The following is a 17,316-nucleotide window of genomic DNA, read 5'->3' as shown; positions in this document are numbered from 1 at the left end:
AGGACATCTCACCATCGCCAAATCGGAGTTTATGTAGAATAAAAAAATAAATACAGACAGGATGAAATTCAGTTTTAAAAATGTTGGACCCATGTTACAAGGTGTTTTATTTTTAGGTACAACTAGTGATTGTAATCCTGCAGAGAGAAAATTACAAACTAAATAAATGTTTAGAAATTATTTGTACATGTATTGTATTTTAAATTATAATCTTTTTCCATCAGATGCAGATCTCATTATTCAGATGAATGATTAACTCTCTTCGCTAACTAATATTCAGAGACATTTATTTTAAGATCGTACACAGTTTTACTGAGAGAAAGGACACCAGTGCACTGCATATATTTTTAATTTAAAAATAATAATAATAATAATTACCACACATTATAAAACCCTGGAGAATAAACCCAGGATAACGGTGTTGTGATAAAAACTGAGGTTCATAGGACGTAACAAGAGAGCTTTAATTTGAAAACCTGTACCGGAAACGATTTTTATTATCAGCCTGTTGACGCTGTTGTGGGTGGAGGAGGGGAGAGTGGGTGAGACAGGCAGGCGGGAGCATCAATGACAGGGACTCTTCTTGTGCGGCCCGCTTCGAGTACGCGGCTCCAGGCAGCGGACACCCGGCGCTCTGTGACCCGGACTGAGGATGAGGAAGCAGGCGTGGGCCTCCCGGTCCCCAAGCTGCAGCTTTTTACTCAGCATCACCACCACCACCACCATCATCATCATCGCCGCTCATACATCATCAGTTAAAGGCGCCGGAGACCTGCGGCCGTGTAATAAGGTGAGCGTCGTCGTTATTATAATTATAATATCTGCTGCTTTTTAAAACACAGATCCCGCTCCGCTTTGCTTTTTCTTTATCCTAGAATAAATGATCAGGGCAACAAGTCAAATGGCCATGCATGCAAGAGTAAATGTGCAGAATAGATTAAGATAAAATAAAATAAAATGAAGAAGGATTAAAAATACAAAAATAAATAAAAACAATGTAAGGGCTGCAAGTCGTTTTGCTGCTTTACATTGGCTCGGCTCAGCTCGGGTCCGGATGTATGTGCGCCTCGTCCTTCACGTCGCTGATCGGCTTAAAATGCCGTTCATGTTGACTATAAACACCCTGCTGGAATCCTTCTCTCATCCCCTTCAGAGCAGCCTCATGCCGGCAAGCCCGACCGGGATTACTCGCTGAGGAGGACAGAGAAAGGCTGCTGGCACGGTTCGCTCTCAACCCTGTAAGGATGACTTGAAGGAATACAAGAAGAAGCTTTTTGCCCTCTAGATGGGGAGATTTTCATGCCAGGACTGATACCCTGTAAATGAAAAAACTAGCATTATCCTTATGGTCACTAGGGGGCGACAGCTGTGATTGAAAATCGAAATCCAGTTATGAAGAAATGTGTGATCCCTGCGCTCGGCAAACACTTATAGCGATTGTTTATGGACTCATTTGCTAGTTTTTTGTAATACTGAACAGATCGAACTCTAAAAGTGCCTTGTATTGTGAGATAAATATCCTGCAATATTAAAGAGAGAATGATGAGCCTGTGGGTAAGGACATGGTGAAAGGGGGGAGGAAGAACTTTCTTTTAGCAGGAACAGATCACAGCAAAATGTTAGCATAAATTTATCACAGATAAATATGTATCCTTATCATTGAAGATTAGACTCTGTATAACATGTATATGACAACAAAAATTTCATATGGGTTAAAAAAAAAACAAGTTTATTTTGTTTGTTAAATCAGGGTTACTTATTTAATATCCTTCTCTGTGAATACACTCCTGCATTTTATGATGTCCTGCCTTTACCTGGTCCAGAGAAAAGCTGCTAGTTATGAACCACTTGAGTATTTAAAACAGAAAACAAAAGAAAATAAAAATAAAAAAGCTAATAAAGTGCATGAAAATAATAGAAAAAGAACATTTTTATGACTTTTATTTTATAGTTGTCTACGTAGCTAATCCTAGCTAACATTATCCTGTTAGCTAGATAACTAAGTTATCAGTTACAGCAAACACTGTGGCAGTCACAACTCCATATGATGTCAGACAATATAAATAAACTCTAAATGTTCTGAAAGATATATATATATATATATATATATATATATATATATATATATATATATATATATATATATATATATATATATATATATATGATTAAAACAGGAAATAACAACTACTGATCATTAACTGGATCAGTGTGCATGTAAATTCAAGCATAGTTCAACTGTGCTTTTACTTTCGAGGTCACAAATTAAGTTTAATGGCCACTTACTATAATTTCCTATTGAAATGCACAATATAAGAGTGTTAGTGAACGTTTCGTCTAACTGTTGGAAAAAAATTATAGAAGCAAATGTCTCTAAATGGTAAATAAAAATGTTTCACACTTAATATAACTCAATAAATAAAAAACTAATTTCTCATCAGAGTTTGAATTCTGGGTAATAAAACAGGATCCAGCCTGTGTTAGATAACAGTTCACTGCCGTCAGTTTATAAAATCAATAAAACCTACCGCACCCTGCATCAAGGAGCCGCTAAGCCACTGGGAGCAGTTATCATTATTAGATTAGATGAGATTCAGCTTGATAGCTGTCACACAAAACATGGAAATACAGCATTTAAAGAGGTGTGAAACGTCTGAACAATGGTACAAAATGAACATTAGTCTAATACATGACGGAAAACATCAGCAAAGTCTTGATCCCCGTTTCCAAGGAACCAGACTTTTTTTTATATTTTTTAAGGTGTAAGAAATGTTGAGAAACAGTTCTCCTGTTTTTTAAGCTTTTTCAACATTCATCTTTGTACATTGGCTGCTTTTTCACTCATTTTCAGTCCAGTCCTTGTACCTGACCTTTTTTTTGTTTGTTGAACCTGTTAACACTGACCTATGAAACATTCAAGCACACAAAAGGCACCAAACTCAAGGGGTGAAGCATAACACCCCTTGAGTAGGGGTGTCTATTCATAACAGACAACAAAGAACTAAGTTTAAATGTTATCTTTAGCCACTTTGTTATCAACAGTCTGTCATATAAACATATTGGTTCCAGTTTCTTTAGTTGAATGTATAAAAAAATGTCAACGATGACATATTTTGATCCACCAACCAAAACCATCAGGGAATCATCTGGACATGGAGAAAATGAATGGGGAATTTTACTTCAGGAGTCAGGGCCATTAAAAAAGCGGGCACTGACAAGTTGATTCCTTATTTTAGCCAACAATAGCAGAAATAAGGGATAAACTGTTGAAAATGGTGACTAAACATCATGTTAGGCAGGGAAAAAATAAAAATTACTGGTGGTTTAAACACTGAGTGTAGATGTACATCAAAATAAAGCATGAGAAGTGGTGTTACTGAGGGGGTCTTTACATCACATGAATGGGCTTTCTGGGTAAGTCAGATGAAAACGGTTGGAAACCTGACTGAAAAAGCATAAACAGTAAGCGGTCATATAACAGCTGTGTGCTGTTTTCTAAAGATGACCTTAATACAGCTTCAGAAGTTTCCAGATGTTTTTTTCTGCACTTAAAAAAATACATTGTTAGAGAGATTAGGTTCCTATCAAATCCTCAAACCTCTGCTGTAAAGAGGCACTGAATTTTATCCCGTCCCTGCTCGCTTCCTTCCATCAGTCTCCATGACAACCGGCGTGAATCACCCAGGAGACCAGCAAAAGGCATTAGCCTGTGGTTTGTTTTTTTTATCAGTGTAACCTTTCCCCCCACTGTCAGCACATTAGCCCTCTTTGTGTGCAGAAACACAGAAAGGTGAATCTGAGCGCAGGTGATGCTGCTGCTCGCACGGCAAAGCCTCAGTTTGAATGTTTGCTGGCGTGTTTGTCGGAGGGGGTGCGGCATGAATGGCCACGTTTGTCACTGCGGCGAGGTGATTAGTCATTTAAAAGAGCTCGGGCTTATCTGCACCACACACACACATCTGACATCTGAAAGCCATCGCTCTAGCACCGATTGACTCTGTCAGGTTTATCGCTGCGATTGTTTCAGTTTAATTAGCTGCTGCTCGGATGTCAGTCGGTGCTCAGCTGATTTGTTTGTCCAGTTGAACAGCAGGATCGAGGGAGGAGATGGAGATCTGCCAGAGCGAGGCTTTGGACTCAGAGGAAGTTGCTTTAAAAGTACAAAGAATGCTTTTCTTTGGGTTTTGTTGTGCTGCCGCCACTATTAATGGTTTCACACTGATTAATTTGTGGATTGGTCACCATAATGTGTGAAATTCAAAACTATAAGCTAGTATCACTCAACAAGTCCAATATCAGCTGATGCATGGACAGCTGGCTGGACACTTGACTTGTTTCTGAAATGGAAAACAGGTGAAAACACATGTTACTAATTCCATTAATCAAGTGTAATTTCTGTGACTAGTAACACCCAAGTTTACCTTCTATTTCACATCAAAGTAGCTGCTGTGAAATACTAATAGGTGGTATAAAAGACACAAATGAGCATGCCAAAGATAAACCTGATTTCATATATTAAATGAACTTCATATTTTATTCAGTGCGACTTGAAAAAAACTAGTGACTGACACAAAAAAGTCACCAGGAAGGTTTTTATTTGGAGCTACAGATCAATTCAGGTTCCCCATGTGCTCTTATACAACCAGAGGTTGTAAATAGATACATTATAAATAGTATGTAAGACATTTTTTCGTTATTACTTTACCTTTTAGTGCCCTTTATTTTAAAGGGCACTAAAAGGTAAAGTAAAAAAGAGGGCCTGTGGATGAACATTCAGTTCCCTCAATGAGCATGAGGTCACAGCCAGCAGTCCTTTGATAAGATGACCCGCTAACACGCTCTTAATGGACCATTAGATGACCGGTGGATGGTTGCTGTGGACATTGAGGTCAGCCATCTTTTTACCCTGTAAATGTCTCCATGCTCTCCTTTGTACGACCAGCTTTTGTTGAATGTGGAATCAGCAGCAGAGCAGTGTTGTTAGTGTCAGGCTACACAGGGTCAGCTCTTATTGGGGAAGCTATGTTGTACTGTATGTGTGTGTAGCCTGTGCGGGCAAATTACGCAACATTAGGCAAACAGTGCTAAGGGGAAAAATTTGAAACCACCAGTCATTTTTGGTCCAGTTCAACCTATCCACCAATCCACAGATTTGAAACAGTCTCATCTCCTGGGAACCATGAATGGATACCTTATTGATCTTTCTATCTGCGTGTCTGTGTGTGTTTGTGTGTGTGATCATCGTGCAGTCAGAGTACTACTACCAGTACACAGAGTGTGACAGCACAGGGGCACGATGGAGGGTCGCCATCCCTAGGTCTCCAGGCTCCTGCTCAGACCTTCCTCCTCCGACCAGAGGCACTGACTGCTGTGAGTACCACCACAGTGTGTGTGTGTGTGTGTGTGTGTGTGTGTGTGCACGTGCCAACACAGCCTCTCTGTTCCCTCAGCCTTCTCATGCCCGGCTGGGAAGTTTTTGGAGATGTCCACGCAGCAGTGCACGCCGTGTGCGGCTGGTTCTTATTCTTTGGGCAGCGGCCTTCGTTTTGACCAATGGGATGCCATCCCTGCAGGCTTCACCAGCTTAGCCAGCTTCCTCGACACTGGGCCGAATGGAGAGGACATTCAGGCCTGTAAAAGGTGGCGCACACAGCATTACCCTTACCATGGAGATGGGTATTCATGTATTATTGAATATATAACAAGATGGAGTATGCTGCCGCTGTGTTTTGCTCTCATTGCAGCTCATCGTGGACGCCGCAGGGCGTGTATCTGGAGTCCAACCGTGACGAGTGCACGGTGTCCCTGGTTTATGCCGTACATCTGGAAAAACAGGGCTCTGTCTCCTTCACCTATCAGTACCCCGACAACAACATCTTCTTCGAGTTCTATGTAAGCACCTGTAACTAAAATAGTGAATAAAACCAAGAGTGTTTTATTTCTTGATTTATTGACAATTTAGATGATTAGTGATTGTAAATTGGTTGTAGACGACTACCTGTCTGTAGTGTGCTCGGCCTCTTGCCCAGCTTGGTTGAAGTTGTTTTATTACGGGAGTAACTTGTGTTGCTCATAAACTGCATCCTTGAGAGTGTTGTGAAAAATCTGGTCCAAATCACTCATTTTTAATATGAGATAAGATGAGAATTTCTCATAATTACAGTAGCAAAATGAATAGAGCACCAATAAAAATAAACTATAACAATAATACGACACAATAATAGAATACACTCCACAAAGTAGAAATAAATAAATGTAAACATAAGTATGATTCATTCTATTTATGCTATTAAAAAACTTACATGCAAGACCTTTAAAAGCTTGCTATGAAAGAAGACATTTTTAATTATTCTTACTGGTTAAAGAATAATGAAGGTAGTCAGGAGGCGGCTGAGCTTACCTTTGCACAGAGAAACAGTCATACTGCAGATATTTGTTAGCTGATGAGTTTTGAGTTTGTATGAGCTTGACTTGTTTTTAAGCCTATTTCATACAGATGAAATGTAGTGCTTTAAAAAGTCAAACACAAGGCTGTGCAAGTTTATTCAAGTTATACTCTGGGTGTAGCGTTTGTCCGTATCCGTAATGAATTTAATAGCAGGTAATGTTGAAGAAGAGTCATTTTTGCTTGTTTGTGTAGATAATAACCTCTGTGTTAACTTGTTCTCAGGTCCAGAATGAGCAATGCCAGGAAATGGCTCAGACTGACGATCAGAAATGGATAAAAGTCACCAACAATGGAGAATGGGACACACACACGGTGAGCACGTGTTTCTACCTCTGTGTGTGCAAGCTGCTGCAGTATCATGTGATGTGTGGCTCACTGTGTGCACCTTGGCCTCAGGTGAGCCTGAAGTCTGGTACCAACATCCTGTACTGGAGAACCACTGGGATACTGGTGGGGGGGAAGATGGTCAAGCCTGTGCTGCTGAAGAACATCCAAATAGAAGGTAAAAGTTGACCTCCAGCTCACGGTCGGATGCTTTTTGCAGGTGTGCGTATACTTAAAGCATCTCCACACTTTTGTCCAGGTGTCGCCTACACATCCGAGTGTTTCCCGTGCCGACCCGGTTGGTTCAGCCCGACCCCCGGCTCCTCATCCTGCCAGCCCTGCCCCAGCAACACTTACTCTGTGAAAGGGGCGTCCTCCTGTACGCCCTGCCCCGAACACCACTACTCACGTACGTACAGGACGCCCAACAGCACCACAACAAACAGTGTTTACATTATTTCAGTCATAATGTAAACAGTGTAAGCTCTCTCTCATGTTTGACATGGTGAACTTACAGTAATAATAAGCTTGCATATTTCCTCTGAGGAGACGGCTAAGGAAACACCTTCCCTCATAATAATAATAGATTCATTTAGTTTTAGCACCTCATTGGTCTCTGCTGATGCTCATCCTGCCTCTGTGTTTGCGTCCTCTCTCAGACGAGGGATGGCCTGAATGTAAGGAGAGGCCACCATGCTCGGAGAAGGATTACTTCCAGATCCACACAGCCTGCGACAGCGAGGGGAAGGTCAGCAGCGCTTGCATGTTTCATATTTCTCTCTCTCTCTCTCTCTCTCTCTCTCTCTCTCTCTCTCTCTCTCTCTCTCTCTCTCTCACACACACACACACACACACACACACACACACACACACACACAATGACCTTTTTAAATACACAAGGACAGATATGCATATAAACACGCCCTGTGTCGCACTCATATGCAAAGTCAACAAGGAAAACCAGAGCGAGTGTATATATGTGTGTGTGTGGGTGTGTGTACCATATTTATATATCTTTGTGGGGACCAAAAATTGGAATGCTACTATACTTGTGGGGACCATCAGTCCCATATGGGGACAAAATTCACATCCCCACAATTTTGAGACTCAAAATGTGGTTTTAGTGTCGGGGTTATAATCAGGTTATGTTAGGTTTAGGCTAAGGGTTATGGATAGGGATAGGTATTATTTTAAGCGTACTAATTTATACTTATTAATATTTAATTCAAATTGCATTTATGTAGCACCAAATAACAACAGTAGACATTTTATATTGTAAGGTAAAGACCCAACAACATGAAAAAAAAAAAGAAACCCCTACAATCGTATGCTTGGTGACAGTTGGAAGGAAAAACTCCCTTTTAGCAGGAAGAAGCCTTTGGGAGAACCAGGCTCGGTTCTTTGAACATATTTAATATAATGACCAAATATATTAATGAAGAAAATTAAATTAAATATTTTTATAAGCTGGCTTCCTCCGTGCCTGATCATTTTTGTATTTATTTTATATTTGTTTTTAATTGAACTGCTTTAATAGTAACTTTCTTTATTCCTTACTTTTAATCCTTTTGTGCAGCTGGTATTCGTGTATCTAAAATGGTTTCACCTTTTAAATGTTTTACTTACTTTTTGTTTCCTCTCTCATCTCGTTTATTATTTATTATTATTTTTATTTACTTTGTCACATATTTCTGACACTGCCTGTCACGTGATATGTACAGCACTCAAATTTTATACACTGTACGTATGAAAAACCGTGAACGTTTCACACAGAAAGACAGATGTGATTAAAATGCATCATTAAAAGTGTTCGACGGCTCATTTAGTGTTGTAGCAAAAGCAGGTAAAGTCTCTCAGTGCGATAAACAACCCATGAAAACTCAGCCTGAGAGGCAGCATGCCGACTGGCTTTTGTAGAAGTGCACCTTGTTACAGGGCAGTAAAAAAATCTCACCTTTGTTTTTTTAAGGTGTTTGTTTTTGCTTGAGCAGAGTGAATTTCCTGCTTTAAACCTGCTTTGTTACAGACACAGGTGCTGTATCGTTGGGTGGAGCCAAAAATCTGCGTGGAGAACATCACAGGAGCCGTGGAGCTGCCGGCAACAGGCCAGAGAGAGCCCTGCCCTCCCTGCAACCCCGGCTACTACAACAGCAACGACTCCACCTGCCTGCCCTGCCCACCTGGAACGCACTCGGACGGCACCTACGGTAAACCTGCTCACACCTATCCTCACCGGCCTCACCCTGGTGTTGATAAAATTTAAATCTGTTTTCATCAATCTAAACATCTTTATCGTTTCCACTGCTTCGTGTTCATACAAGAGCTGGTTAGCGATACTTATAAATGCTTTAGAAAAGCATTTAAGGTATAAATACATATAGAATTTAAAGAAGCAGTACTCAAATTAAAATAAAATACAAGTAAAAAATGAAAAATGAGTTTAAAGCAGTACATAACAAACATTTACAAAGCAATAAATAAATGCATGTAAATAGATGTGGCATGCTGTAAACTGCTGCAAACATACTATAACTAATAAAAACAATTACAACAGTCATACAACTTGTACACTTAAGCTGGATCCTGTACTTGCAAATGAGCTCTCTTCCAATAAAAACCAAAGTTCATTTAATTCCTTCATTATTCTCCATTCAAAGGCTGGACGTCCTCCCAGCAGTTTACAAAGCCTCTCCATCTGCTTATATAATGATCACCTCTGTCCATCATTATGAGATGAATTTGTTTAAGATCGACCCGGCTGAAAAGATTGTACAAACACAATTTTTGTACCCAGGAGGTAAATGTCATTGTCGTGTCTAAACAGCTTTTATGTGATCTTTGCGTGTGTGTGTGTGTGCCAGCGTGTGCACAGTGCCCTGCAGGTACCGAGCCGGTGTTGGGTTACGAGTATAAATGGTGGAACGTGCTGCCTTCCAACATGAAGACTTCCTGTTTCAACGTGGGCAATTCCAAATGTGACGACAAGAACGGTGAGCACACGGATGCCTGACACATTAGTAGATATATTTATAACAATACTTTGTTTATGTAACACCTTCAGCTGCAGACTTTACAAAGCACTTTGACAGAAAAGAAAAAGCAGAAAATGTAAAATATTAATTTTCTGGTTAATTACAGTAAAATTTACATGAAAAATGTAAACACAGTGAAGGAAACTACAACACTAGCCATTCCCCGTGTATCTAATCACTAAGAGCAAATGCAGAGGTGACAGTGACAAATGAGTCAGAATGAACACGTCTGGGTGGAAAATGGGCTTTGTGTTGAGCTTGAATTGCGAGCTGAAATCACCTGCAACCACTTTTTACCCATTACTGCTGTGCTAATTGTGGATAATGTTGTAAAACAACCTCTCATATGCTGTCATGGAGAATTACGGAGGTGTAATACGAGTGCATCGCGCCTTTTGCTCCATAGGATGGGAGGTGGCGGGAGATCACATTCGCAGCGGAGCAGGAAGTTCGGATAATGACTATCTTATCCTCAGCTTGCATGTCCCCGGCTTCAAGTAAGTCTGTGTGTTTGTGTACAGAGAAGAAACCAGCCTGTCCTAATGATGACAAACAGGATCTGTGTGTTACTAAATGCGAGTTTGTGTTTGTGTTTGGTGACAGGGTCCCAGCCTCGCTTTCAGGGATGACCGGCAGCGAGTTTGGCCGGATAACCTTTGTGTTCGAGACCATCTGCTCAGCCGACTGCGAGCTCTACTTCATGATGGTGTGTGCCTCTTTGTGTTCATTTCCAGCAGAAGGTGGTAATTAGGTGGCTAACTTTACTGAGTGAGTCAGAATGGTCACGTCTCATCATCGAGGTCTGGTTTATAATGGTGTTCTGCGTGTTACTGCTCAGTTAGCAAATCCTTTGTTTTTGTGTTTTATTGGCACGCCCCCTGCAGGACGTGAACAGGAAGAGCACCACAGTGGTGGAGTCCTGGGAGGGCAGTAAGGGCAAACAGTCGTACTCGCACAGCATGACCAGAAACGCCTCCGTCACGTATACGTGGGCCTTCCAGAGGACTAACCATGCTCTAGATGTGAGTGATTTTCAGTCGTGTGATTTTTATTCATGGCGTCAGCTGTTAAAGCAACGTTATTAAGGCTCTGCCGAGAGTGAGGCTGTCTCAAATATCAAGATATCCAACAAGGAATTGCGGTGGCATATTTTTGTCTATAGGTCCGTCGTTTCATTGCTGACACGGTGAAGATCTACTCCATCAACTTGACGAACGTGATTGATGGGGTGGCATCAGCGTGCCGTGCCTGCGCTCTGGTACCTCAGAATTCCCAGCGTGCCGGCTCGTCCTGCGTTCCCTGCCCAGCTGGTTTTTACATCGACAGAGACACCAACCGATGCCAGGAGTGTCCCCCCAACACACACCTGGCTGGGCGACAAACCTACGGCCAGGACGCGTGTGTCGCGTGTGGACCAGGAAGTATCAGTAACAAGGTGAGAGCCCTGCAGTCATGATACCTCATTCTGGATCATCATGTTTTAGTACTTTTATCCAGTTAAGAGAGATCATGTTTTTCCTTTTTCTTTCAGGAACACTCCCGGTGCTACAGCGACTGCTCCTTCACCCACACGCTGAACAACCGCACCCTGACCTTTGACCTCAGCGCCCTGAGCGATGTGGCCTCACTGACCATCGGGCCCAGTTTCACCTCTAAAGGCACAAAATACCTTCATCTGTTCAACATTAGCCTGTGTGGCCACGGGGTAATTGACCTGCTTTCTGCTTACATCAGCCTCAAAAACACTTCAGAGATCAGCCTGTGAAGCAAACGTATTTAAAAATCATTTAAATGTTCTTTTGTTCTTTTTATCTTTCACCTGTTTTTTATTGAATGTTTGAAGTGTAAGGGATATAAGAACTGAGTTTGCTTATCTTGTATGAAGTCACCTAAATTCTTGTGATCTAAAAAACATACTGAGAATTACTTTTTAATGGTGGATATATTGAGGCAGCACGGTGGTTAGCACTGTTGCCGCGCAGCAAGAAGTTCCTGAGTTCAATTCCACCATCAGGCCGGGGTCTTTCTGTGTGGAGTTTGCATGTTCTCCCCGTGTTTGCGTGGGTTCCCTCCGGGTACTCCGGCTTCATCCCACCGTCCAAAGACATGCAGTTTGTGGGGATAGGTTAATTGATTAATCCAAATTGCCCATAGGTGTGAATGTGAGTGCGAATGGTTGTCTGTCTCTGTGTGTTAGCCCTGCGCCAGACTGGCTACCTGTCCTGGGTGTATGCTGCCTCTCGCCCTATGACAGCTGGGATAGGCTCCAGCACCCCGTGACCCTGAAAAGGATAAGCGGAAACGAATGGATGGATGGATGGTGGATATATTGTATATTTGACCGTGAGATGAGATGTTCGTGTCCACATCTCGTTAGGATGTAAAGCGGTGAAAAATAGATGTGAAAATAATCTGACATTAGAGAAATTATACACTGACAGATTCATTTTGGCGCTGGCTGCAGGGAAAGAGAGCTGCTGTCTGCACCGATAACGTCACAGACGTGTCCAACAAAGACGACCAGAGCGACGCAGCTCAGTTCGTGAACTCAGTGGACAGCTTTATCTGTCAGTCGACCATCATCCCATCGGATGGGCGGGGCTTCAGAATGGCCATTTCCTCGCAATCCATCAGCCTTGCTGACACTTTTATTGGTAAGGGCCTAAACAGAACTTCCTGAGTCACTCACTTTCAACCACCGCCAAGCTTCTTCATATACATACCTGGGAGTTTCACTTAGGGTTTAATTACATTTCTCAAGTCTAGTTATCATATGGAATCAAGTCCCATCAGTGGAGGGTGTCTATTTGTAAAGCCTTAACTGACCAATCAGGTTGGATTAAGAGAATTCTGACGTTTCACTATAAGAAAAACTAATGGAAACAATTTGTGAAACAGATTTATTTGGGACTGACTCGTGAGCGCCCCCTGCTGTACCCCTGGGTGAACAGTTTTAATTGGGTTGGATCACCCAGATTGGTGCTGGTTGAATAGCGTCATGCAGTTTTGTGATAATCAGCTGGTAAAAACCACCTTGATCTCTCTCCCCTTTGTTTTTTCAGGAGCGACAGTAGACACCGTTCTCAATGGTGTCAGTGCCGAACCAGATCTTTTCCCGGAAAACTCACAGGATGTTCCCGACATCAATTTCTTCTACAGGTAAAAAGAAAAAAGAAAGCTGGAAGCAACAGTCAAATATTTTTGTTGTGTTCAAGTCCCTGATGTGTGTTTGTGTTCCTTCAGTTCAACGCAGGTGACGGCATCATGTGATCTGGGTCGGAGTTCAGTCATCACCGTTCGCTGTAACCCAGAGAAGTCTGAGCGAGGAGAGCTCTCCGTACCCAGGTAGTTGCACATCAGTTAAAGTGTAGTTTCTGTATAGATTTGATGTTTATTTTTATACTTTGTTAACAAAAACATTCAATAACTAATAGGTAACAAATGTACTACTCTTAGCAGCTCTATAACTGATCTGTGTGTTTGACAGCTCCTGTCCAGCAGGAACATGTGATGGATGCACGTTTCACTTCCTGTGGGAGAGTGCCAGCGCTTGTCCACGTTGCACTGAGGACGACTACCACCGGATAGAGGGAGCATGCAAGGGAGGCGTCCAGGTAACTCACACCTTCCCCATACCTCATTTACTTCACAGAAAGCCGGAGTCTCTCATACTGCCTCGCGCACAGTGAGTGAGTGATTTTGGTAAAACCATGCAAAGTTTTACCTTCACATTGTGAGACATTTTCAAGTTAAGACCCAAAAGTACATTTTTAATTTGCCTCATCTTTTCCACAACATGATTTTTTGCAGGAAAAAATAAAAACAAAACACATTTAAACTTTTATGGTTTAGCCAAAACCAGTTTAATAATGTTTTAATGGAACAAACTGATTTATAACCTGAGAAAACACATTAATCAGTAATGTAAATCCCCTCATGTCATCAGGAAACTCTATATGTGTGGAACGAGCCCAAATTGTGCACCAAAGGAGTGTCTCTGCCTCCCCGGAGCTCCTCCCCGTGTGAGGCCATCGCTCTATGGCTTAAGGTCGGCGTTGGAGGCGGGGCCTTTGTGGCCGTGCTGCTCATCTCCCTCACCTGCTATTTCTGGAAGAAAAACAAGAGGTAATAAGAGGCACCCTAACAGCAGGCCAATGTGCTCATTAAGATCACAGCGAATTGTTATTAGTGGTCAGAGATGTTTGTCTGTGACAGCAAATTCTTCACCCTGAAGGCACCGGTGACAGTTTTAATGCCCAGCGTTGCAAATCAGTGAATCGTAAACATGTTGCAGAGTGAACTCAAAAATCTGTTTGTAACCCTTTATGATTACTATCATCTTGAATGTATTTTAAAGGCTAGCAGGATTGAGAACATGCTTGTGTATGAAAAGAAATAATCTGTCTTTATTATCACCGTAATTGTGACCTCTTGTATCTATCTGTCTGTGCAAATACAGCACACTGAATGTTTGTGTATCATGTGATTAAGGTCACTGTAAGTAGATAAACCAAAGAAAAAGTGAGAATATTTAGTGGAGGGAAAGACTGTAGATTTAACAGTGATTGATTTTTTTTATAGAGAAATTGAATGAAATTTTATTCTAGACATAAGACAAATATTTATAGTTATAGCACAGCCTCCAATCAAGGGTGCGATCCTCGTGTATTTTACCTTACATCATGAATTCATTTGTAGCTAGAGCTTTCACAGTAAAGTTTAAAATTTACACTGGAAATACTTTTTAGTAATGTGTAACTAATTTTAAGTAACGTTTAAGTAACTTTAACTAATGTTTAAGTAATGTTAAGTAGTGCATAATTCCAATATATTTTAGTGGAAAAACAAATCAAATTTCCCTATCTTACACTGTTTATGCATTATATTAGTGTATATCATTGAAGTTCCACTATTGAATTGTCCTCTTATATTACATATAAATATGTAATAAGGGCTGGTCTCCCCTTCCTGCTTAGAAGAAAAAATAAACACCAGCAAACGCTGCAGGGCATAGGCCCAAATTATGTGCTACTTAAAATCACTAACAGTATAATTTGTGCATTACTCCCTTATTCTAGTGTATCCAATGCTAAGTATTTCTATGACTATATAATTACATTGCAATTTCAGATTGAATGTACGGAAATTACTTTTAATTCTAGATTAATTGCACTTTTAGGGCTTTATTATAAAGTGTTAGGAAAAAGGAAAATCACATAAATATTTCCTGAAAAATTACAGTTAACAAAAGAAAGAAGAACGAAGATATTTTCAGTTAAGTGAGAATATAGTGAAAAAATATGGAAAAGTGTCAACAATATCCCACAAAGGAAATTGTCTTAATATTAGGCTTTGAAAATGATTATCATTTGACATCAGTGTAAAAAAAGAAAAGAAAAGCAGCTCTGTGAGAGATGAGTAACCGGGCATGAAGGGGGTGACTGAGTACATAAGAGGCGTGATTTTCTTCAGAAAGCTGAGTCAAATAGATAAGTCATGGAACGAATTTCTGTTTAAAAATACACTCGTACCGGATGCTGTCTGATGTTAAATGATACACTGCCTGATTGTGATTCACACCCTGTGGTTTGTGGCCAGGCTGGAGTACAAGTACTCTCGTCTGGTAATGTCTGCCAACAAAGAGTGTGAGCTGCCAGCTGCAGACAGCTGTGGCCTGGCTGAAGGAGAGGAGCCCGATGACGACGTGGTCTACGCCCAGAAACCCTCGCTGCTGGGGAAACTGCGCGCCATTGCCAACAAGGTGTGCATAAAGTAAATTTTACTTCACGTGTAAAGACTTACCATGTCTCTTTGATTTTACACGTAACATTTCTAATATGTGCGTCTCAGCAGGAGGATGGAGAGAGCAGCGAGTCTGTGCAGTTGAAATCCTCACAGTCTGATCGATGGGTCCTGGGTTAAACTGATGCCAGCAGAGGAAGAGCGAGGCTGGGCTGACACAACAGAGGAACAGTCTGTTAGCAATGGTCTCGCTGTCCACCTCCCTACGTGTCTCTTATAACCTCCTTCATTGTGGGGGCACCTCTACACACCCCAGTTTGAGGACAGCATGGACAATGGCTTTAACTCTTCCACCCTGGAATACACAGGAAGCTCCTGCTTTATCACCATGGATGCTCAACAGCAGTTACAGAGAGAGGAAAACAAGCTTTTAATGTTTGGGGGTTTTTGTATATTTTGTAATTTAATTTGGTATTTTCTGTTAAGAGTCACGTATTTATATTGATGTTATGATGTCAAACCTTTATTAAAGTTCTCTTTGGCTTTGGGGATTTCTGTGTGGATGTTTGGGGTTCACATACAAGCATTAATTATATGACATCATCATCCACCCACTCTGCCTCCTTAACAGACACCTGTTATTTTTAAAGTAGGCTGAGGTCAAACACCTTTAACACGTAATTTGCATGTATACCTTTGTAATTGGGAGTGAAGGTTAAAAGCTTGTTTTTATTGTATTCCTGACTTAAGGCCATACTTTTATTGTGAGCTTGGTACATGGGTATTATAAATGATAAAGATGGATGTAGCCAGCTTGGTGTTCTTTGGTTCACTGTTATTTATATCACCACAGCAGTCACCTCAAAGTGCTTTATATTGTACGGTAGAGAGCTTAAAATAATGCAGTTAAAACTCCAGCAATCAGGCAACCCCCTATGAGCAAGGAAGTGTTACTGATGTCACAGAGTGAGGACAGCTGATCGCAGGAAGTGTCTCTGCAGCCAGAGGAGTCACCTCCATTTGGCTGTTAGAAAAAATACACTTTTTAAAAATCTGTGCGAATTTCTTCATTATTATTATCCGTCATGTTTTGATGGTGTGTTTGTTGATAGGAGTGTACAGGGCTAAACTGATTAGACAGTGCCTCACAGTGAAAATGATTAAAGACCAAAAGCATACTACAAAAGCAACCCAAGACTTTCTCAGGGCAAAGAAATTAGATATTTTTAAATGTTTTTGAAAATGTGGGACTGTGCAATATTTCTGTTAAACCCTTTGAATTAAAGATGAATGTTTGCACTTCAGTCTCACTGTGATGCGTTTGGTGACCATTTAAATTCCATTGTGGTGGTGTACAGAGGCGAAATAACAACGAGTGAGTCATGTCCAAAACCCTATGTAGCTATATACATACTTATATAAAAAAAATTTAAAACTGTATGTATAACTTAACTCAGTATAAACGTCTTGCATTATTAAATAGTGTTAATCAGTATGGAAATATTTTTTTGAAATAAATTGATATCTGGTCGTTCATACTCTTGTTTGCTGTTAGATGTTGCAGTACCGCTGTTGACCGCTAGGTGAAACAAAACTGTCATCATTGCTCTTTTGGGCTTCAACTGTGTCGATAAAATCGGAGGATTGAGCCACGATAGGAAACTATGTGAACTATTCTAATACTCATATTTATCCAGCCGGGGTCTTTGACCGGCTCACTGTCTTCCCTTCCCCCGAAAGTCACGCCTCCAGTCCTCCAGTTCTGTGCTC

General features: G+C 41.0%; 1 protein-coding gene across 2 annotated transcripts; it reads left to right on the top strand.

The window, feature by feature from the left end:
* The first annotated feature begins 355 nt into the window (after positions 1-355).
* Positions 356-17,191, top strand: LOC146649770 (endosome/lysosome-associated apoptosis and autophagy regulator family member 2-like). 2 transcript variants are annotated; one of them, XM_085385905.1, is made up of 22 exons: positions 356-790; positions 5,250-5,370; positions 5,451-5,640; positions 5,745-5,892; positions 6,671-6,760; positions 6,845-6,950; positions 7,032-7,181; positions 7,432-7,520; positions 8,799-8,979; positions 9,634-9,762; positions 10,211-10,301; positions 10,408-10,510; positions 10,689-10,826; positions 10,967-11,239; positions 11,336-11,509; positions 12,269-12,458; positions 12,867-12,963; positions 13,048-13,149; positions 13,292-13,418; positions 13,751-13,929; positions 15,403-15,565; positions 15,658-17,191. In XM_085385905.1, exons 1-22 carry the CDS (start codon positions 653-655, stop codon positions 15,724-15,726), a joined length of 3,048 nt encoding a protein of 1,015 aa, XP_085242031.1. In that variant the 5' UTR covers positions 356-652; the 3' UTR covers positions 15,727-17,191. The 2 variants fall into 2 exon arrangements, with proteins under 2 accessions (XP_085242031.1, XP_085242030.1); XM_085385904.1 differs by having other exon boundaries at positions 364-790; positions 15,655-17,191.
* Positions 17,192-17,316: the final 125 nt, after the last annotated feature.

This window comes from Rhamphochromis longiceps, linkage group LG17, assembly GCF_057381845.1.
Source record: "Rhamphochromis longiceps isolate RC_006_pf linkage group LG17, R_longiceps_female_GT1.1, whole genome shotgun sequence".
In the NCBI taxonomy this organism is placed as follows: Eukaryota; Metazoa; Chordata; class Actinopteri; order Cichliformes; family Cichlidae; genus Rhamphochromis; species Rhamphochromis longiceps.
The sequence above is the reverse complement of the archived record's forward strand: the minus strand, read 5'-3'. Positions and strand labels throughout refer to the sequence as shown.